General features: G+C 40.8%; 2 protein-coding genes across 3 annotated transcripts in view; one reads left to right on the top strand and one right to left on the bottom strand.

Moving 5' to 3' along the window:
* The window catches only part of cenpf (centromere protein F), a 59,960-nt gene extending 56,065 nt beyond the window's left edge, over positions 1-3,895 (top strand). For both annotated transcript variants that reach the window (XM_055639746.1, XM_055639747.1), the window contains exons 19-20: positions 315-415; positions 1,942-3,895. In XM_055639746.1, coding sequence (XP_055495721.1) covers positions 315-415; positions 1,942-2,163 — 323 coding nt within the window. In that variant the 3' untranslated portion in view covers positions 2,164-3,895. The remainder of the gene's footprint in view (positions 1-314; positions 416-1,941) is intronic.
* A 1,106-nt stretch (positions 3,896-5,001) lies between these two features.
* LOC129699725 (spermatogenesis-associated protein 7 homolog) overlaps positions 5,002-23,401 on the bottom strand; it is a 32,680-nt gene continuing 14,280 nt past the window's right edge. Inside the window, exon 5 of the mRNA XM_055639748.1 lies at positions 5,002-6,597. Coding sequence (XP_055495723.1) covers positions 6,505-6,597 — 93 coding nt within the window. The 3' untranslated portion in view covers positions 5,002-6,504. The remainder of the gene's footprint in view (positions 6,598-23,401) is intronic.

Genomic DNA, 23,401 nt, shown 5'->3' with positions numbered 1-23,401 from the left:
CAGATGGGACATGTTGGCTGTTATGGGGAAGTTGGACTGATGGGCCTGTTTCCATGCTGTAAGACTATGACTTTATGAGTGTGCTGAGGACACTCTGAGAGTAGAGTTGTGGCATCAACTGAGACTTTCAAAAACAACGCTGATTTCTGGAAAATGAAACGCATGTGTCCAATTCAATATTATATTTTAATCAAGGTTCCATCTACTGAGGCCATGTCTTCTTTCAGGTGTTGTGGAAGTTCCTACCATATCAACTAGCCCGTACTCATTACATAGGACCACCTTACTCACCACAGTTACTTTCAATCTTGCAGCTCAGACCAGGGTATCTCCACGGAGAAAGACGCCACAAAAGGAAGTGGTACAAACTTGTAATGTGTCAAAGATGGCAGCAGAAGACGGTCACATATACCAGGTAATATTTATTGATCAATAATAATATCATATACTTTATGGACTTTATAAGTAGTACATTGATGTGGAAATATTAATCCATTGATATCATCTGCTGATATAACCATTATCATTTTATATTCCATTAACCATTTTAATTCAACTTCATTCTCCTCATGGATCACACCTATCTGCCTTCTACCCTCTTTGGTCCAAATTATTTCCAACTGCTGACCTCTGCCGTGCTGAGACCAGGTCCCAGTTCTCTGACATCTTCTCATGCCTACCCCTTGGCCATGACCCCACATCTGAACACCAGGCCTTCATCTTCCAAACTATTTCCAACGTCGTCACCTCTGACGATCTCCCTCCCACGGCCTCCAACCGCATCAATCCCCGTACCCACACTCGCAGCTTTTAGCTCCATCCTAAAATCTACAAATAGGACTGTCCTGGCAGACCCACTGTTTCTGTCTGCTCCTGTCCCACAGAACTCATCTACATACTTTGATTCCATCTTAACCCCTTTGTGCAGTTCCTTCCGACCTACATTCAAGACACCTCACATTGCCTACAACTCTTGAATAACGTTTAATTTCTATGCCCCCATTGCCTCATCTTTACCATGGATGTCCGGTCCCTTTTACACCTCCATCCACCAGCAAAAGGTCTCGAGGCCCTTTGGTTCTTCCCAATGACCCAATCAATTTCCCTATACAAACACTTTTCTCCGCCTGGCGGAACTTGTCCTCACCGTCAACAATTTCTCTTTTAATGCCTTTCACTTTCTTCAATTTAAAGGTGTGGCCATGGGTATCCCATCTGGACTTGCATCTATTTTTCCCCCTCCCATCCCACCTACATTCTCTCCTCTAGCTTCAGCAATTCACAACTCTTTAATCCTTGTGTCTCACACCTTCTGCACTCTCTTCTCTGGCCTCTGTCCACCATCTGCGTATCAAAAGAACACTCGCCTGTAATCTCATGTTATTTGCCAGTTTTTGTTCTTTCCCTTGTTTCTTCCAGCTTTCTCCACCCCCCCCCAACAATCAGTCTGAGGAAGGATCCCAACCTTAAATGTTACCCATCAATTTTCTCTAAAGATGTTGCCTGACACACTGAGTTACTCCAACACTGTGTCTTTTTTTTGTAAACCCGCATATGCAGTTCCTTGTTCCTTCATTGCTCTTTAATTTAGCATGGAAATCAAAATGATTAATTGATTATTATATTTATCATTTTTGGTAATCTTCACATGGAGATTAAGATGGTCCCTACACATTAAATTCTTCCCTTAAACTGCATTTGTAATTTGTTAAATTCCTTGTAGAAGATTACAGCCATTAATTCCAATTATAAATATGGGACCTGTTTGTTTTCCTGCCATTGGTCTGTCCCTAAACCTGTATGGTGTCTTTGCCCTTTTGTTTTATCAATTTGTTTGAAGCCCCGCCCAATAGCTAGTCTGTTTAGAAATGCCTGTTTAGATTCTGGGACTTAAACCGATCTACTAACATGAATTATTTTTGTTTTCCTCAACATTCAAAGGATTCCACACGTTCATCTCCAAAGTTACTTCCATGCCCCATGGCACCGATGCCGCTAATATCTGCAACAAACAGTTTAAAGAAGAAGGGTGTTGAAAATCATGATGGGGAACAATCACAAGCCAGATCCACACTGAACATGAAGAAATCTGTAGAAAAAAATATACAACCTGCAGAGCAAACTGCAGTGAAAGATGGGAATGAAAACTGCAAAGTACAATGATGGGTATCATACCTGAACAGTACTTGCACGTGTTATCAACACCCAGCAGCAGGACTCTACATTTGCTGGAGAGACAAAAATGTAAAGTACGTAAACTGACTGTAAAATGTGCAGAGGCATGTTAGTAGGGTCGGCTTGGACCTTACCACGTCCCTAGGAACTTGGAGGAACAGCAACAACTGCCATTTATATTCCAACTTTATTATGGAGAAACATTTGACGATTGGAGTCACAACAAAACTATCAGGATAAGAAGATTCTCATAAGGAATGGGGAGGGGCGGGAACTTCTGTACATTATGACCTAGAAATTGGATTGCACAGTGTAATGTTTTTGTGCACCACATGATTCCATTTAAATTTTAAAAAATAAAGTGAAATCATGGATCTATTCTGCATTCCATAAAGTCTTCAATATCCTTTCTGGATCCACCCTGCATCTGATGCATTGGCATATAAAGGAACACAAATGTGGTTTGTGATGATGAATGGTGTGCACTGCATTACTAGGCATCAATTCCATCATTTTGATGAGGTTCATGTCAACATAATTATCTAGAGCTCCAACTCCCTGGACTGAATGCCACCAAACCCTTAACTCACCAACTTCCAGGCTGTACGCCCACCTGCACTCGACCCATGACTACATGTTATGAGATCATAAGTGAGAGGAGCAGAATTAGGCCATTCAGCCCATCAAGTCTACTCCGCCTTTCAATCATGGCTCCTCCTAACCCCATTCTCCTGCCTTCTCCCCATAACCTCTTATTCGTGGTACATTCCCCAGTGCTGGAGAATACAAAGGAAAGGCATTTCAACTCATGCTGGCAAAATGCCCATTCTGTAGTGTGTGACTTGGTAATGTGGAACTTCGGACTTCCCACTGTAAAACTTGAAGACCGTTGGTTTACCATCTGTAGTCGGTTGCATTTCCAGGCACTGTGGAACTTCTAAACCTACTTTTGTAAACTGTCTAGTAACTATATTTGTGTTAAATGTTTTTGTTGTAATTTTTTCTGTATCCTGTCTACTGATATGGGGGGGGGGGGGATGAGCAGGAGTTTTTGCCATGTAAAGCAGTTGCTAAAAGATAATATAGAATTTGATAAATGATTTGTGATTCTTGTAGGATGTTGGTTTTCCTCATAGATATTTGTGTTGTCAATTGGCGCAGTATTCATTCACATTAGTAATCGCCCAGAGAGTTGTGAATCTGTGGAATTCTCTGCCACAGAAGGAAGTGGAGGCCAATTCACTGGATGATTTCAAGAGAGAGTTAGATTTAGCTCCTCGGGCTAAAGGAATGAAGGGATATGGGGGAAAAAGCCGGAACGCGGTACTGATTTTGGATGATCAGCCATGATCATTTTGAATGCTGGTGCTGGCTCGATGGACCGAATGGCTTACTCCTGCACCTATTTTTTATGTTAATCATCTTTCAGTATAAAGTGTTAATTTGCCATTTTTTCTAATACTGGATTTACTTGTAGAAGCCAAGTTATTTGTGTTTTTGTTGCTACAATACTCTGAAGTAAAATAATAGCTGCACATTTTTTTCATATTCTAATATTTGTATACAATTTGTACAAAATTGAATTAAAACACATCTATTTGAAATTGTATTCAAATCAATTTATTTCATTAAATGTCAATCTTTTTCTAGTGATGGGTTAACATCTACAAATGTATTTAATTGTTACCAACATGCAATAAAATTTATATCTTGTAATACATTTATTGGTAAGGTGCCATTCATATAAAGTCATAACACTTCACAGGCAATGAACCAAGAAGTAAATGGGAGAGAAGTCATGTGGGTGCTCAAAAGCAAATTTAGCACAGTTCAGAGTGTACACTGATCATTTGAGTGGGAAATACAACAATCATTTTAGCTTGGATTTTCAGCATGGAAATCAGCCATTCGGCCCACTGACGATCCATTCACACTAGTTATTTCACTTTCTTGGTCACTCCCTACACACTCGGGACAAATCACAGAGACAAATAAACCTACAAACTGCACACCTTTGGGATGTGTGAGGAGACCCTTGAGGTCGCATGGAGATTCCATGCAGACTGCACCCAAGGTCTGGATTGAACCCGTGTCTCTGGTGCTGTGAGGAAGCAGCTCTACCAGCCTAAAATTATCAACTAAATTTGGGTACAATTTTTAACAAAATTAATGAAACTAACTCCACTTAGGAACAAGAATACCTTAAATGATGTCATGGGTTAGCTCTCAGTGATTGCAGAAATTACTTTTAACCTTAAACTCTTAGTTGTTAACTTGTTTCTCGGAATGAATCCGATGAGCTTTTTCTTGTTTGATGAATCAGTTTTCAGTCTAAAGTTCTTTTTTTAAGAGGATATATCACCGTATGATATACGTAAGTTCCAAATCCGATCCACTCCTAACGTTTAAAATGTTATATATATTAGACTGTTCTCAGTTTTAAGGATATTATTTCCTTTTGAAATAGTGATTTTCGTTTGAAGATATGGATCAATTAAATAATGATCTGGCTTTTTGTTGGATAATGGTAGCAAAACACAGTATTCACCTTCATGCAGCAGTTTTTGAATTTTGTTGTGCAGGATCATGTATAGAAATCTTGACATTGTTGTGACAAAGTTCAGGGAAGAAGCAATAAATTTCAGTGGTTCCCTACCTCACTGAGGATAGACACAAAATGCTAGTAACTCAGCGGGCCAGGCAGCATCTCTGGAGAGAAGGAATGGGTGACGTTTCGGGTTGAGCAAAATGTCATCCATTCCTTCTCTCCAGAGATGCTGCCTGTCCTGCTGAGTTACTCCAGCATTTTGTGTCCACCTTTGGTTTAAACCAGCATCATTAAACCAGTTCCTTCCTACACTTACTGAGGGTGTTCCACTCAAAATCATTACATGTGAGATGAAGTATAGGCATTGCATATCCACTGTATTAAATGGATACGATTGTGCAGGACAGACACATTTTCAGAAAAATAATATTTTCTTTCTATTAGTTGCTTTCCAAGTGCCCTGCAGGAACAGACAGATCTAGAATTCGAAGGACAGACCGCAAGCTCGGAGTGGTTGAGATGGAGACCAGACGTGCACAGAGGGACTCAAAATAAATATTGACCAATTTAGACAGTTTCACCATTGTTTAAAATGGTTGAAATGTTTTTAGGTTTTTACATTTTTTGAAAAACAGAAGCAAATGCATCATAAAAAAAATGTGAAAAATTGAGACATTTAGACGCTAGCAACTTGTGCTAAATCTGGTTCTGGAAATTAACCTGCTGTTAGGATCTTTTGTTTCCTGAGCAATGCTCACTTTGAGCACTGATGTGAGAATATTCTTACATCCGTGGGTTAATGCATCAAGGATTCTAGTAGCTTTTCCTGTACGTTCCTACAGCAAAAATTATTGAAAGCAAGCCTGGATTTTTCTTAAATCAAAGTCAGTAATGTAGGTGTGTTGCTGACTGCAATATCTTGTGCAATACTTTCACACCTCGCCAAGCAATTGGCACGATTCAAAGCTTGTAGCAACTGCTTGTTTTTTGGATTAAGGTGAGAAATATCTGGTATTTATGTATTAAAAACAATGGCAGGTTAAAAATGTGTATTCTTCCGACTAAAGTATTACACAAAATGCTGGAGTAACTCAGTGGGTACTCAAGTATTACTTGTCTTCTGACCTTTGGGATGGACAAATAAATTGAAGAGAACACATCTGTTTTGTATTCTGAGGAGATTCTGTTTTTGCATGCATAGGTTGCACTGTTCTATCCAGATATTGAGCAGCAGAATGCATAGTGATACTAATTGCAACAGCATTTGCATATTGGGGTTTGGCTTGAGATTTGACCAACTGTAGAATGTCAATTGTATGCTTGTAAGAGTTTGGTAGAAACATACACAATAGCCTGTACTTTGTGGGGAAATGCAACACTTTCTGCATTAAGATGCTGGTAATTCCTTCTAAGCATCTACATTAAGGTTCGGAATTCCTATTTATGTCTGCAAAACTATATTCTGATGTCGGGGTTCAGTGACAGGGCACAAAGTTGTTGGTATTTCCCCAGCACCTACATTGTCGTTTCTTCCTAAAATGAAGCAAATCGGAAACGGCAACTCCATACATTTGAAAGGAGACGAATGGCTGGGGCATTAGGATGGGCCACTAAATTAAGTGGTTTGCTTATTTGAATTGAGTGTTTAGTTCAATGTATTTGAGTGTTTGTCCAAATGTTAATATTTTTTAATGGCAGGAATAGTTGCTTGAATTGCACTGCATTCAATTTTAGTTAAGCCCAGGTTCTCATTCTGTATTCACATTTTTCTCCAAACATCTTCAAAGAGGATTGGATCCTTGTTCTGGAGAGCTGATGATTGGATCTGCTTGCAGTTCATCTCTCAGGTTTTGGAGAATGTTGTTCAGCTTATCCTACAAAAAGTTAAAGAAATGTTTGGTTTAGTTTTCACTCCATTTTTGCAAACAATACAATTGCATGCCATCAATAGTAAGGACGATGATGCATATCAATTTTAATTAAGTTTCTCTAAATTAACTGCAGGATGTCTCTCAGCTTCCAGTAGACACTTCAGTGATCCTGATATGAATGATTTTTGACAGTTTTCCAATAGCCCTCTACAGGTACTCTAAAAAGCATTGTATTTTGGGAAGTCAATAGTTACAATTCTATTGTGTTGATAAACCTAATCAGGTTATTGTATAGCAGTCAGTAGATAAATAGCCTGAATGCTTTCAGCTTGCTTATATTTGTGCCAAAAAGTTCTATAAAAAGCATTGCAACTGACAGCATCATTCAATTAGTGCGAGCAGAGACTTTTGATTTAATTGTTTCTGAAAGCACTCAATTATTGACAGAGCAAAAAAGCAGCTACTTCAAGTCTTGGTTGTTCTCATTATGTCCCTCACAGGTTAAGCATGAACGTAACCGAGTTGGAAATATGAATTTTATTTGATGTTTTACAATAAATAACTTCATTATTTTAGCAAGCAAGGAAATCAATTGGTAGATTGTTTACTAACTGCCTCGATTCAGAGTACAAAAGCGACCTCGCGTTCTTGTTTGCTTGGCATTTCAATTCAGCACACTACTTTCTTTCTGACCTCTGCTGATGGCTCCTTATACTGATTCATTGAACACGCAGGGACCACAGTCTTGTCTTAAAATTTGGCATTTAGGGTCAATAGCAAGATTCAATTCGCAATCCCTTTTTTTTTTTAAAGGAGAAATGTGAGAATGTGGCTGTTGGATTATTTAATGCATCAAATTATAGAACTGGTCCCAAATCACCCCTCTGTTTTCCAAGCACCAACCACTACTCAGCCCACCAGCATCACTTGTATGTCTGCACATGCTCACAGTTATATTTATTTATAGTTATGATGAAGGCTCAGACTAATAATTTTAGATTTCGGGTCTGGCTGTGAATTGGTTTCCAAGAGTCAAGAGTCAAGAGTCAATTTAATTGTCATTTGGACCCCTGGAGGTCCAAACGAAATGCCGTTTCTGCAGCCATACATTACACACAAATAGACCCCAGACACAACATAATTACATTTAACATAAACATCCATCACATAACTGTGATGGAAGGCCAAAAAAACTTATCTCTCCACTGCACTCTCTCCCCCCCAATGTCAAAGTCAAAGTCAAAGCCCCCGGCTGGCGATGGCGATTGTCCCGCGGCCATTGAAGCCACGCCGGGTGGTGCGAGGTCGCACACCGGGTCTTGGTGTTGGAGCCCCCGGTGTGTGCTCGCAAAGTCCCGCGGCCGTTCCAGCCGCACGGGGCAATGGTGTTAGGCCCCGCTCCAGGAGCTCTTCGACCCCTCAACACGGGCGGGAGAAGTCGCCGTTGCAGGAGCCCCGAAAAGTCTCCCTCCAGGGAGCCGCGCGGGGTCGTCCGAGCCGTCCGCAGACCCGCAGTAGCAGCCTCCGACTCAGCAGCGGCATCGGCAGCAGCAGCAGCAGCAGCGGCAGCGCTCCTCCACCGCTCCACCCGCTCCGGTCTCGGCCAGCTCCGCGACGGCAACGGTAAGTCGGCACCTGAGTCCCCGGCTTCTTCCCGTTGGAGGCCGCTCCTCGTTGCGGCCTCAACGACACCTGAGACCCGACGAGAAGAGGTCGGGTCTCCAGTGCAGGGAGAGATTCAAAAGTTTCCCCCACCCCCCCCCCACCCCCCCCCCCCCCACACACACACCCCCCAACATAAAATAACAAAAAAACTACATAAAAACACAGACAAAAAATAATAAAAACTCGGACAGGCTGCAGAGGCCGCTGCTGGCCAGAGCCGCGCCGCCTACCTTCCTCATTAACTATTATGCTAAATGCAGTAAAACTATTTATTCTTACTGACAAATTACTAGCATCTCAGCCGAGTTTTAAGAACATTTTGAATGATTCATTTGGAAAAGCCACGTTCAAGCCATCTGGTCGGAACGCCGATGCCGGGAAAGGTCGAGCACACCCCAGCCCGGAGCTCCCAGTCAGCCACGTCCTTACCGGAGACCACGGCTTCCAGATGTTGTAGGCCACAAGCCGGCGGTCAGAGCTCTTCTCCAGCGACCCACGGCGATGGATCGCCTGCTCCACGATGGAAGGTCCGCTCCACGCCTGCTGCCAGAAGCTCCACAGACCGAGGCTCCAAGATGTTGTAGGCCGTATGCCGATGGTTGGGGCACTTCTACGGGGGTCGCCCCTCTCTGCAACATTAAAGTCCCCACTGTGCCGCCGCTGGAGCTTTTGGCCCGACTCCGACAAAAGGCTGCACCAAACCAGCCGTAAGGCCACGAGGAGGGGGCGCATCTCCGTCGTGGTAGGTGCCTGAAAACGTTTTCCCCCTATTCCCCACCACCCCACACACACAAGACATACTGAGAAACACTAAAACATATTTTTGGACATACTAAACAAAAGTTGAAACAACGAACCCACTGCAGGAGAGTCAGCTGACTCACCCCCACCGGATCCGGAAGTGTAGTGTTTAATAGCCTGATGGCTGTAGGGAAGAAGCTGTTCCTGAAACTGGACATTTCCATTTTCAGGGTCCTGTACCTCCTTCCCGATGGCAGTGGTGAAATGAGTGTGTGGCCAGGATAGTGTGGGTCTCTGACGATGCTGGCTGCATTTTTGAGGCTGCGCCTCCGATCAATCCCTTCGATGGTGGGGAGGTCAGAGCCGGTGATGGACTGGGCAGTGGTCACAACTTTTGGGTTTCCTGTTTCATTTTTGTAACTTGAAAATGGCAGAAAGTTGGGCAGTTTGATTCTCTAATTATATTGCAATTTCAGGGATCTTGCTAGCTCTGAACGTTTACCCTAGCGACATTATTTCAACCGTCTAGATAGATTGGAAAAGTTTATATTCAAATTACCAGAAGAATAGGGGTTTTTTTTTTAACTTTCTGAGCATCAAATATCATTCATATAGACAAAATAGTTCAGCTAAAATAACTCAATGCTTTTAATAGTACCTGTAGTAGATGTAAACAGGAAAAACAAAACAGAAAAAACAGGAAAAACAAAAGGAATTTAAGCATAAGAGTGACTATTGCAAACTTGAAGACTGAGCCAGTTTTGGGCCAATTTAGGTTTGTAAGAAGTGATTTAGTTTGGTGGACAAACAGCAGCTGTTTGAAAGGGTTTAAAGTTTATCAAAAATTGCGAATGAAAGGTTGAACTGTACAACAGATACTGTAAATCTAGTGATGCCTGTGGCATGTCATTAATAAAGTCTAATCTAATCAAATATAATTGCGTTTTTCAGTATTAATTGTGATATGGTGGAGACAGCAGTGGAAGTAGATTGCCATGTAGTACAGTGGGAATGGGATCAGAAACTTCACTCAAGATATAAGTTTAATAGGGTACCAAAGTTGTGGCTGCCTTATTCAGACTAACACATAGATGACAAGGGGGGGGGGTGGGGGGGTTATCTTCCTGTGTCTCACGGGATGAACTGTCAGAATTGATATTGGACAACAAAACAGAGGCAGTAGAATAGTAATACGTGCCATCAATGTGCATGTGGAAATTAGCTCTGTATTAGGATAATAATGCAGAGTTGTTGAAGAGAAAAGGAACACAAATGGATTTTATGGGAACGTTATGTGCCGAGCTGGGAAAGTAGAACATTATAGGAAATTGGCTTTTTAGGCTCGTTAAGAGTGAAAGGAAGTAAGAACTGTGGACTAATCTGGATAATAGGAGAGAGTGGACACAAAGCACACATTCAGGAGGAATTGATTACAAAACTAATCCTTAAAGGGCCAATCCCACGGGCATCATTTGCACGTCACGCAGATGGCGCACGAAGATTTTGTACATCCCAAAATCCTGGGGCTCCGCATGCGACCGCGTGTCACTGCCTACATCACGTGCGCGTCGTGACACGTAAATGATGTTGCGTAAATGACGTGCAAATGATGTCCAAGTGGGACAGGCCCTTAAGGCTTTGGGCACTGGTGGGATCACATTATGAGTACTATGTTGAGTTGGATGATCAGCCATGATCATATTGAATGGCGGTGCAGGCTCGAAGGGCCGAATGGCCTACTCCTGCACCTATTTTCTATGTTTCTGGTCTCCTTTATTGAAGGAAGGATTAAGGGCTTCAAGAACAGATTGGAGGTGGTTTACTGGACTGATAACTAGATTGGCCATATGTCTTACCAGGAAAGGTTGATCATGCTGGGCTTGTATCCGTTAAGGTTTAGTGGGGTGATGGTTTTATGCCTGTGAAATATGTATTTGATTTTTAAAACTAATATTTCGAAGCTTTCAACAGAATGGTCCAATTCAGCCACAATCTAAAAATTGTCTGAAATTGCTGAATGCTGTGATGCACTTATTTGTAAAATGAGATGCTATTCCATGTTGGTTGAGTTTCATTGGGATAGTGCATGAGATCATAGACTGCTTGAGTGAGATTTAAAATAATAGGCAAACCAGAAGTTCAGGGTTATCCTTGCAGACTGGATGATAGTGTGGTTCTCCAGTGTAGAGGAGACCCTATCATAAGCACAAAAGTGCATAATATCAAGTTGGATGGTTTACAGTAAAGAATGTTTGGGTTGCTGGAGAGTGGTAAAGGAAATGATAAAAGTGGCATGAGCTGGGCAATTCCACTATTTCAGTACATTAAAGATCATCAAACACAACATTAACTCAATGGATATTTCTAGTATTTTTGTAGAACCAAGGAACTGCAGATGCTGATTAATACGCAATGGGACACAAAGTGCTGGAGTAACTTAGCAGGTCAGCCAGCATCTATGGAGAATATGGATAGGTGATGTTTAGGGTCGAGACCCTTCTTCAGACTACTCTGAAATATTTACTCCAGCACTTTGTGCCCTTTCTAGTATTCTCTTTCATTTTAGATTTCCAGCAACTGTAGTTTAAGTTTTTTACCTTGCCTGCCCTTTATCATTTGAAACTATTCTATTCTATTCTAGTCAAACCACATCCAGGCAGATCAGTTGAGATTAACAAGCTTATACCATCACATTTGTCAATGTCTTTTAATATCCACCATGAAATCTTCTCAATCTAGTCATAGAGTAATTCAGTTATTTCAAAATCAGCTAATACGTGTTTCAATTCCAGATTTATTTAATTATAGAGCCATAGACGCATACAACATGAAACAGACCTATCGGCCCTTGTTCACACTGACCAAGATGTCAGCCTGAAATGATCCCATTTGCCTGCATTTAGCCCATATTCCTCTAAACCTAATCTCTCAATGTACCCACTTGTCTACAAGTCTTTAAAACAGTTTTCCTCCAGCAGCTTGTTCCATATATCAGTGAGAAAAGGTTGCCTCACTGGGTCCTTTAAAATGTTCCCTCTTGTCTTAAATCTATGCCCTCTAGTTTTAGACTCGCCTACCATGGGAAAAAGACTGGGCGGTTCATCCTGTCTATATCCCTCATGGTTTTCTATATCTCCATAAGGTCACCCCTCAACCTTCACACTCCAAGAAAAAAATAATCAACTTATTCTGTGCTTTTACGCAAGCCCTCCAGGTCTGGTGACATCCTCATGAATTGTTTCTGCACCGTTTCCACCTTAGTGACACCCTTCCTATAGGTGGGTCAATGAGAACCTAGTTGTAGTCCTACCAATGTCCTTAACAAGTTAATTGTCAGTTGTAACCTAACGTCCCAACTCCTGTACTCATGTCTTAACAAGCTTATACCATCACATTTGTCAATGTATTTTGATATCCACCCTGTCTTAACCAATGAAGGCAAGCATGCTAAATGTCATTTTCACCACCTTGTTTACTTTGCTGCAACTTTCAGGGAATTACTTGCCTTCTACCCTTCGGTCTCTACCTTCTTCAACACTATCCAGGGCCTTACCATTTACTCTGCAAGCTCCACTCTGGTTTAACTTAATAAAATGCAACATCGCAGTGTTTTAAGTTAAATTTCATCTTCCATTTCTTCGCTCACTTCACCAGTTCATCTAGATCCTGTTGTGATCTTGTATAACTTTCTTCCATATTATTCTCTATATCATCAAAATTGTCATTCCAAATTGTTAATATTAATGACAAACAACAGTGGATTCAGCAACGATCACTGTGGCACACCCACCACAAGTTCACAGGATTCCCATTTGAAAAATAACCATCTGCTACGACCCTCTGACCCCTAGCACAAAGCCATCTTTGCCATTTGTCCATTATTTCTGCAAGTTGAAATGTTTAATTTCCGAGTTGTTCTGGTGAAAAATCAGCACAGTTTTTCATTTTCCGAAGATGCTATCTGGCCTGTTAATTATTTCCAGCATTTAATAGTTTAATTTCTGTATTATTTTGCTTTTGATAATTGATTTTAAGCATTTAATTATCTTAGACTTATAGACATTTAAAATCTATTAAAACTGGTGAACCATTGAGAAATGCCCTGTAATCTGCAGTGAAATCTACAGAGGTAGGAACCAGGTATAATCTAGCACAGAATGGAAAGGTGTTTCCTCGATACGCCACAAAAACTTCATGTTTTAAATGGCTGAATGCTGACAATTGAGATTGGTGATTGTGGGCACAATTCAGCCCAATGTAATTGGAAAAAAACAGGAAGATTAGAGACCGTGTTGGTAGCACAGTGTTAATAGACACACTAGCTGCTTCTGTGTTGTAATTTCCATGTTTCTTTGTCTATGTAAATAAGCAGACAAGCAAATAAGCAGTTCTGTTCGACATGCTTTCCCAAATTTGTCTTTAATGTTTAAAAACAACTGCATATATAATAAACATTTTGTATCCAAGGCGAACTAACAAAGCCAGAAGAAATACTACTTTGTTGCTTTTCATTTTAGTGAACATCAATTTTCTGGAACTAATTCAAATCTGCCTCTTATTGGAAAAGCCCTCTATTTGAATTTCAGAGCAGGTTTGAGGGGCCTTGAGATCCGCTTGGCTCCTTTTTATATTCTTATCTCTTCTCAATAAATAAATGATTCATGCCCCAAATAGCCCAAATGGATTCTATATTTCTCCAAACGTAATCTTCGTAAATAATCTGGTTGCAAATTATAATCTTCTGATCATAAAATAACTTGGATGTTATAACGACAAAGAAATATTGAATGAGTTATTAAGTTAACATGGAAGCCAAATGTTTTAGCATAAAACGATGGATTTATGTATGTTTTTATGTTGTATAAATTGCACTTACATTTAGCCCGTCCGCTGTGACTGGTAACTCTACTAAAGCTGGCTGGCATTCTCCTGTCATTTGATGTTCTGAACCCACTCACTGGCCATCATTCCTCTCTTCCCTCCATCCTGTTCCTGGTTAAAATAGGGGCTTAAGTTTCTGTTACTAAATGCAATCATTTTGTGTCAGAGAGGGATCTTGGGGACATTTTCCAAGATCATCCTTTTCTATTCGGTATCATAATTCGGTATCATTATGGTGTACATGCAAAGCTTAGTGAATGTGGGGTCATGTCTTTAATGATGGATGGTATCCTCGAGTACTTGACCATTATGTAATTTCAATTCTATCAATGTAAGGGAAAGATACACACAGACATTTGATCTACTTTTTAAAACTGTTGTTCACATTTAAAACCAATGTCAAAATGAGCTGACTAAACATTTAAAAAAAAACCCTACAGTCATATTTAAATTGAATTTACAGCGAATCAGAGAGGTTCTTAATTAATTGAATTCCAATGAGATGAGGTTCAACGTGTACCTTAACACGATGCTTTGAATCATTGTAATATTTTTTAAATGGTACAAAAAACTGAAATAGGAAAGTGCACATCAGTTGGAATCTAGGATTCATGCAATTCTCTAAGTAATAGAACTCCGATCAATTTACTTCAAATTGTTCTCAATAAATGTGAATTCAGATGGCAAACTCAAAATTAATTTGTACTAGACTAAGTGGGACCCGTTGGGTCCCTGTCACATTGGAGGCCTGGTCCCCCAATGCAATCCGTTCCTCCCAATGCAATATTCCACTACACCCATAGCCCCCAACTGCGCAGGCGCGGCTCATTCCCCTCATCCCCAGCATTCTCTCTCTCCCTCCTCTTCACTCTCCCTCTTCTCTCCCCTCCCTCCCCCCTCCTATCCCTCTATCCCACACTCCTCACCTCCCGTATCCCGCCCACTATCCCTTCTCCTCCACTCCGCACTGCCCTCATCTCCCTCTATTTTCCAGTACCTCCCCACACCTCTCCCTCTATTCCCCCTCCTCTCCACTCTCCCTCCTCACCTCCTCCCTCTTCTTTCCCCTCTCCAACCCTCCGCCAATCCCTCCCTCACCTCTCCTTTCCCCTACCCTCAGTCACTGCCTTCCTCCCTCCATAACTCCTCTCCCCTCCCTACCCCCCCCCCCCCCCCTTTCCCTCTATCCCCCTCCTCCCCAATCTGTGCATGCATGATTTCTATGATTTTTAAACCTTAAAATATACCACTGATCAGAACAAAACTTGTTGCACTGGCAGCACAGGAGAATGGCGAGTAAGGTGGCGAAGCATCGTAGCGCTATCTTGTACCATTTTTGCGCAAATGTAAAAACCACGCAAACTGGAAGATAACACGATGAAAGTTTTAGTTATGTACTAAGTGGGAAAGATAGAGAGATAGATAGATGAGTACAGCCCAAGAATTGCTGAGTTTTATGCAGATAGTTTCAGATTACATCCAACCTTTGCATTACAGTACACAAATGATTTGTCAATGCATGTATTGACTTTCTGGTAATGCAAAGGAACATGTCTTTAACATTTGCACAATTAATTACTTGTGAGAGTGAAAATAAGTGATAATATATAAGTAGTTGTTGAATGTACAGGCTTTGTATGGAAAAAATATTGAGATGTTTAAAATCCAAAATAAAACTATTTCTAATTTTGTATTCAGAAGCAGGACTAGCAGAAATATCATTTAAAAAGTGGATAACCAAACAATGATTGCAAGATTGCCTGGTATTATGTTCCAGAATTAAAATCTAACCTGAATGAGAGCATCAGTGATAGTCACACAAAGATGGAGTAACTCAGCAGATCAGAGAGCATCTCTGGGGTGGAAGATTGCAACCTTCATGTGGTCCGCCCTGTTTCGGCGAATGCAATCAATCTGGCGTGCACAATCAAGTAAGATCAAATAGAACAAGTTGTCCTACAACTTTAGGCTGTGCACGCCATATGCAAGAAGAAGAAGAAGACAGCATCTCTGGATGAAACGAATAGGAGACGTTTCGGATCGGGACCCTTCTTCAGACATCATCACCAATGAATGATGATCACTGTGATCAGTGATCAGCATCAATAAAATTTGTTGTAATTTCAACAAAAGATTTTGGGACAAGCGGCCAGAGGAGGTAAAGGAGGTAGTGGCATATACTATCACATTTAAAGGGTATCTGGCCAGGTTATTGGACCAGAAGGGAGTAGGAGGTAGAAGCCTAATACAGGCAAATGGGATTAACATAGAAACCATTTCAGTTAACATGGGCAAGGTCCTTTTCCTGTTTTTGGTTTTTATGTGTCCATGAAATTGATTCAACTTAAATGTGCCACATCAGATATCCAAGATGAGAATGTTTAGAATTGACTGAGGCCATTTGTTCCCAGTTTAAAAGGTTCATTACATTTTATCAAAAAACGGTTGTTCATCTGTTCCAGTTACGGGAAATCAATTCTAAATGCAAACATCTGTGTGACATACTTTGTCACAAATGTTGCTTTCTTGTACTGCCCGATTCCCACAGGATGGTTCTTTTATTTGCTTAGTATGAAAACCAACCCCTGCAGTTCAATGTTTACTCGGGCTGGCTATAGAAGGAGGGGAGGGGTAATCACAATTAGGACATGTACCTTCACTGCCTTTCTGCCACATCCTGACATTAGCCTATTTCTTTGTGTTGGCAAGTGAAGGTATAATGAGTAAATAGGCAGCAAACGTTTCCCCTGTGGCCAATGCCCTCTGTAACAGATATACCTCTTTGGATACTGTTGTGGATGGATGACCTTTCAAAGGGCAGCAGGATCAACCAGGTCTATGGCACCAGGACTGACTCTAAAGCTCAATGGGAAAGGGTGGGATGAGACAGCAATATTAATTATACTCAAGAGTCAGGGGCCAAACAAGAAATTCTGTGCACATAAATGAGACGACAGGGAGTGGCTAATGTTGTACAGTTGCTTAAGAAGTGTAGCAAAGAGAAGCTAGAGTCGTAGAGAATGGTAATCCTGAAAACAATGATGAATAAGTTACAGAGGGGATTCTGAGGGACAGGATCTACTAACATCTTGTTTAAGAAGGAACTGCAGATGCTGGAAAATCAAAGGTACACAAAAATGCTGGAGAAACTCAGCGGGTGCAGCAGCATCTATGGAGCGAAGGAAATAGGCGACGTTTCAGGCCGAAAGTCCTTCGGTTTCGAAACCGAAACGTTGCCTATTTCCTTCGCTCCATAGATGCTGCTGCACCTGATGAGTTTCTCCAGCATTTTTGTGTACCTTCTACTAACATCTTGTTCAGCAGAGATTGATTGAGGATAGTTAGCATATCTTTGTGTGTGTGAAATCATGTCTAACAAAACTGTTAGATTTTTTTTAAATAACGCAAAGTGCTGGGGGAGCTTGTGTGGTCGGGTAACATCTCTGGAAGACATGGTTAGGTGACATTGTGGGTTTTGACTTTCTTTTTGAAGAGATAACCAAAAGGATTGATGAGATAATGTCAATTTTGACTTTAGCAAGCCTTTGGTGAGTTCCTGCATGGTAGGCTTAACTGGAAGATCACATGGTATCCAAGGGGAGCTAGCTTTCTGGATACATAATTAACTTGATGGCAGGAATCAGAGGACACGGGTGGAATCTGTTTTTGAATTGGAGGCCTCTGACTACTTGTGTGCAACAGGGATTAATGCTAGACCCATTGTTGTTCACCATTTATCCATTATGTTCAGATTCAATTTAAGGAGTTGGGACGTTATGTTGCAGTTGTACAAGACATTGATAAGGCTGTACTCGGTATATTGTGTACAATTTTGATTGCCCTGTATGGAAAAGACATCATTATGTTGGAAAGAGTGCAATGAAGATTCATGAGGATGTTGCCAGGACTTGAGGGCCTGACTTAAAGGGAAAGGTTAAGTAGGCTAGGACTTTATTCCTTGGAGCATGGGAGACTGAGCGATGATCTTACGGAGGTATATAACATCATGAGGGGCAGAGATAATGTGAATGCTTATAGTCTTTTTTCCCCATGTTCAGGGAATCAAAACCTAGAAGCCATATGTTTAAGGTGAAAGGAAAAAGATTTAATAGGAATCTGACAGGCAACAAAGGGCAGTGTACATATAGAACTAGCTAGCAGAGAATGTATCTATGGCAGGGAAAATAAATTTAGAAGCCATTTGGTTAGCTACATGGATAGGTAGGGTGTAGAGGGATATGAGCCATATGCGGGCAAATTTGAAGACCATCTTGATCAACATGAACAGATTGGGCTGAAGGGTCTGTTTCCATGCTGTATTACTGTTTGTCTTTATTTAATCTGTTGTTACAACCTCTTCGAGAAAGGTATTATTCATCTGTGGTCAAAATGTAATCATGTGTGCACACAACTTCTAATGCTAATATCAAAACCATAAAAGGATATGAGAGGAATGAAATGTATATCCTTAGTTACAATGATAGGACTGAAAAACAGCTATCATCTACATAATTTGAAATTAATTAAAGGGCGTCTTCAGGTTTTCTTCTATAGTTTGTGATGCCAGTTCAAACCTTACTGTTTTTTTTCTACTTTATAACACTATTATCTTATGCCTACTTCACTCCCCTTTAACATAAAATTTCTTTCCCAACAATATGGTTTATCTAGAGATCGTACCTTTAAAAAAACATTGGTGTGCACAAAAGTATTGTCTGCAGCTACTGAAATTGAAAATGTTATGTATGTCTTTATAACACATCTGACTGGCTATTTCTAGTTATGCAGTCACATGCTAGCCATACTGCTGATTTTAGATCCAGGAAAAAGTGGTTGTCAGAAAGATTTATCACGTTAGACAAACAAATTTAGCTCAAAGAAAATTAATTTGGCTCAAGGATCATAAATGCCATCTGGTAGCTACATTAGCAATTGTTAATTTGACTCTTGGAATTAAAAGCAGTTTTATATGATGTTTGTCTGGTTTTATGACTGTGAGTTACTGGGGAATTATTTTGAGAATAGAAAGTGCAGTACTACTTGATAATACAAAATAAATGTCATTTTATGCAGATATTATGCATGCAGTTAAACGATTGATAAATATTTGGTAACTGTATAATTATGGTTTAAAATGACCAAGAAAAGAGATGGATTATTTTATTACAAATAAAATTGTAAATTGTATAGTTATTTATTTTCTTCCCTGTCCTTTACTTTGTCTCTCAGTGATGCAAAAGACTTGATTAAAAGACTAAGCTACAGCCACTGGCAATGTTTTTATTGTAACTGCTTAGGTTCTCCTCTGGCTGTGCTCCTGATTTATTTACTGCTTTTATTATCGACTTCTTACTGATTAAAGTTTAAAAAAATCAAAAGACTTTGAATTTAAAACAACCAGCTTCAACTGATGACATCAGAATGGCTCAGCTAGCAGTGATCAGCTTCACTGAAGATTTCATCCTATATTTCACAAGTTATTCGCGATTAAAGCTTTAAAAATGCCAACTTTCACTAGATTTTTACTGTTAAAATCATTCCTGCCGGCTTCCAACACACTTTGATACAATGTTGCGACACAGGAACACTCTGAACCTTTCACCGCACAGGAGGGGGAGGGTGAATTGCTATTGCAACACGCACGGCAAGTGCAATTGGAATTTTTTTAAAGCCCACTGCTGAGGGAGGCAAGGGGGTGCTGGAATCTTACTTTCGGAAACGGCTTGACTTGGAGGACCATGCCTCCCGTGGGGGCTATGGGTAGGGAACAGGTGTGTTGGGGGAGCAGACCCAACAGCTCTGCACTGGTCTAGTTACAAATACAATTGTAAATTGTATAGTTATTTATTTTTTTCCCTGTCCTTTACTTTGTCTCTCAGTGATGCAAAAGACTTGTTTAAAAGGCTAAGTTACAGCCACTGGCAATGTTTGTATTGTAACTGCTGAGGTTCCCCTCTGGCGGTGCTCCTGATTTATTTACTGCTTTTATTACCGCTCTGACCTATTTTTGCCTTGCATTATAATTCATTTTAACATTTTATCATTTTTGCCTTCCATCCATTCAAAGGTTTTTCCCTTTGGTCCCCCCATCACCCCTAGCTCTGCTCATGCTTAAAAACTGTTACATTTCTAGCGACATATTTTTACAAACAATGTGAAATACAGGACCCAATATCTACATGGTGAAGATGACATAGCATTCGAGCTCAATCATTTTGGGGGGAAGACAATGGGGTGGTGACGAAGGTGAGAAGACAGACTAATATTTGGAAATTTCCAAAACCCAAACGGTGTAAGTCCTCCTACACAATCATTTTTGGTCTTTGGTGCATTTTATTTTTGTTATTCAATGTGTTGTGCTCATATCAGCTCATTCATTGAACTATTTCATTAATACTAATTTCCTGAGCTCCCCCCCCCCCCCCCCCCCCCCCTCACCCAATATTGTAAAATCAACCCGTAGTTATCCAATTCTTCTCTTAATATTTGAAATCTTCTGCATCAAACATCCTTGAATGTAATGTGTTTCAGATCAAGACAATGCAACATGCTGAGAACATTTCACATGTCGTACAGTCATAGAGCCTGAAGGCAGGCCCTCAGCTCATGAGTCTGCTCTGACCATCTACACTCAACCCATTATAATTCCCCCCATATTCTACAACACAGTTATACTCCAGGGGCTATTTGTAGGGAACAATAAACCTACCTGCCTAGAGTCACTGAATGCACGACTTGCTAATGCCGACCAAGATACCACTTCTACACTAGTTCCCCCTGTCTACGTTTGGCCCATATCTCTCTAAACCCTTCCTATCCATGACATGCCCAAATGCCTTTTAAATGTTGTTATAGTACCTGCCTCAACTACCTATTTTGGGAGTTAGTTCCATATACCCACCGCCCTCTGTGTGGAAAACATTGCCCCTCAGGTTCCTATTAAATCCTTTCCCTCTGACCTTAAACCTATGCTTTCTTATCCTTGATTCCCCTATTCTGGGTACTAGACCCTGTGAATTCACCCTATGTGATCTTATACATCTTTATAAGATCACCCCTCATCCTCCTACGTTCCTAGGAATGTTGTTCTAGCCTGTCCAACCTCTCCCTATAGCTCAGGCCTTCAACTCCTGGCAATATCCTCGTAAATCTTCTCGACACTATTTCCAGCTTAATAACATCCTTCCTAGAGCAGAGTGACCAAAAATGAACAAAATGGTCATAAAGTAGCTTCACCAATGTCTTGTACAATTGTAACATAACAAACCAATTTCTATACTCTGATGAAAAGCAATGTACTGAAAGCTTTCTTGACCACACTATCCACCTGTGACACAGTTTTCAAGGAACAATGTCCCTGCAATGATCACTGTTCTACCAGGTTTAAGATAGTTTATGCAGAGAGACAGGAAGGGCTTACAGGTTAACATTCTAAATTGGGGCTAGGCCAACTTTGAAGGTATTAGATAGGAACTTGCTCAGTTTGATTGGAGCAGGTTATTTGAAGGGAATAACCATATAACAATTACAGCACGGAAACAGGCCATCTCGGCCCTACAAGTCCGTGCCGAACAACTTTTTTTTCCCCTTAGTCCCACCTGCCTGCACTCATACCATAACCCTCCATTCCCTTCTCATCCATATGCCTATCCAATTTATTTTTAAATTATACCAATGAACCTGCCTCCACCACTTCCACTGGAAGCTCATTCCACACCGCTACCACTCTCTGAGTAAAGAAGTTCCCCCTCATATTCCCCCTAAACTTCTGTCCCTTAATTCTGAAGTCATGTCCTCTTGTTGGAATCTTCCCTATTCTCAAAGGGAAAAGCTTGTCCACATCAACTCTGTCTATCCCTCTCATCATTTTAAAGACCTCTATCAAGTCTCCCCCTTAACCTTCTGCGCTCCAGAGAATAAAGACCTAACTTATTCAACCTATCTCTGTAACTTAGTTGTTGAAACCCAGGCAACATTCTAGTAAATCTCCTCTGTACTCTCTCTATTTTGTTGACATCCTTCCTATAATTGGGCGACCAAAATTGTACACCATACTCCAGATTTGGTCTCACCAATGCCTTGTACAATTTTAACATTACATCCCAGCTTCTATACTCAATGCTCTGATTTATAAAAAGGCTAGCATACCAAAGTGGGAATGAAAGTGGGATGTTTTTAAAAGTGCGATGGCAAGAGTCTAGGGCCTGCATGTTCCTGGTAGAGTGAAGGGCAAAGCAGGTGGGCGTAAGGAAGCTTGGATGATGAGTGAAATTAAGGTTCTGGCCCAGAATAAAATGGAGGCATGGGGCAGGTATAGACAGGTGGGATCATGTATCCCTGGAGGAATTTTGGGAACTGAGTAGCAAGCTAAAAAAGGAGATAACTCTGGCAGATATTAAGGATAATCTAAAGAGGTCTTATACATACATTAATGGCCCCTCGGGAATCATGAGACCAACTCTGTGTGGAGCCACAGGACATGGGCAAGGTCCTAAATGAGTATCTCTGCTCTGTTTTTTATCATGGAGAAAGACATAAGGACCAGGGAACTTGGGGCAGTCAATGGAAGTGTCTTGAGGGCAGTCAGTATCACGGTTGAGGAGGAACTGAGCATCATAACACATATGAAGGTAGACAAATCTCCTGGGCCTGATCAGATATATCCGAGGACACTGAGGGAAGCTAGAGAAGAAATTGCGGGGTTCCTGGCTGAGATTTACGAGTGACCATTAAATGCGGGTATGGTGTCAGAAGACTGCAGAATGCCAAGTATTGTTCCTCTATTTAAGAAGGGCCACAGGGTAAAGCCTGGGAACTACAGGCCAGTGAGTCTAACATCGGTGGTCGGAATGTTACTAGAGAGTATTCTGAGGGATAAGATATACATGCATTTAGAGGGACAGGGATGATTAGGGATAGTCAACATGATTGAGTATGTTGTGAGTATGTGTGTGTATATATATATACACACACAAACAGAGCTTTTCTTTTCCCTCTCTCGTTTGTCATATCATACTATGTTTGCATAATCTGTTGCGCTGCAGCAAGTAAGAATTTCATTGCTCTATCTGGGACATATGGCAATAAAACACTCTTGACTCTAGACTTGGTTTTGTACGTGAAAGATAGTGTCTCACAAGTTTTTTGAAGATGGGATGAAAAAGGTTAATGAGGGCAGAGCTGCACACATTGTATATATGGATTTCAGCCAGGCATTTGACAAGGTTCGGCATGGTAGGCTGCTCTGGAAGGTTAGAACCTTTCTGACTGGATAGAAAATTGGCTTGATGGAAAGAAGGAAAGGATGATGGTGGATAGTTTTTCGTGGAGGCCTGCGACTAGTGGTGAGCCTCATTACATTACATTATTGTTTGATTATACTCGTGTATTATAATTTGATTTGACAAGACAGCATGCGTTAAAAAAAACATTTCACTTCATCTCTGTACATTTGACAATAATAAAGCATTATTAATACCAAGCTCATATAGCTCCCAGTGCAACCATGCTCCTCTGTTTA

Source organism: Leucoraja erinacea, chromosome 8 (assembly GCF_028641065.1).
Source record: "Leucoraja erinacea ecotype New England chromosome 8, Leri_hhj_1, whole genome shotgun sequence".
Lineage (NCBI taxonomy): Eukaryota > Metazoa > Chordata > Chondrichthyes > Rajiformes > Rajidae > Leucoraja > Leucoraja erinaceus.
The sequence above is the reverse complement of the archived record's forward strand: the minus strand, read 5'-3'. Positions and strand labels throughout refer to the sequence as shown.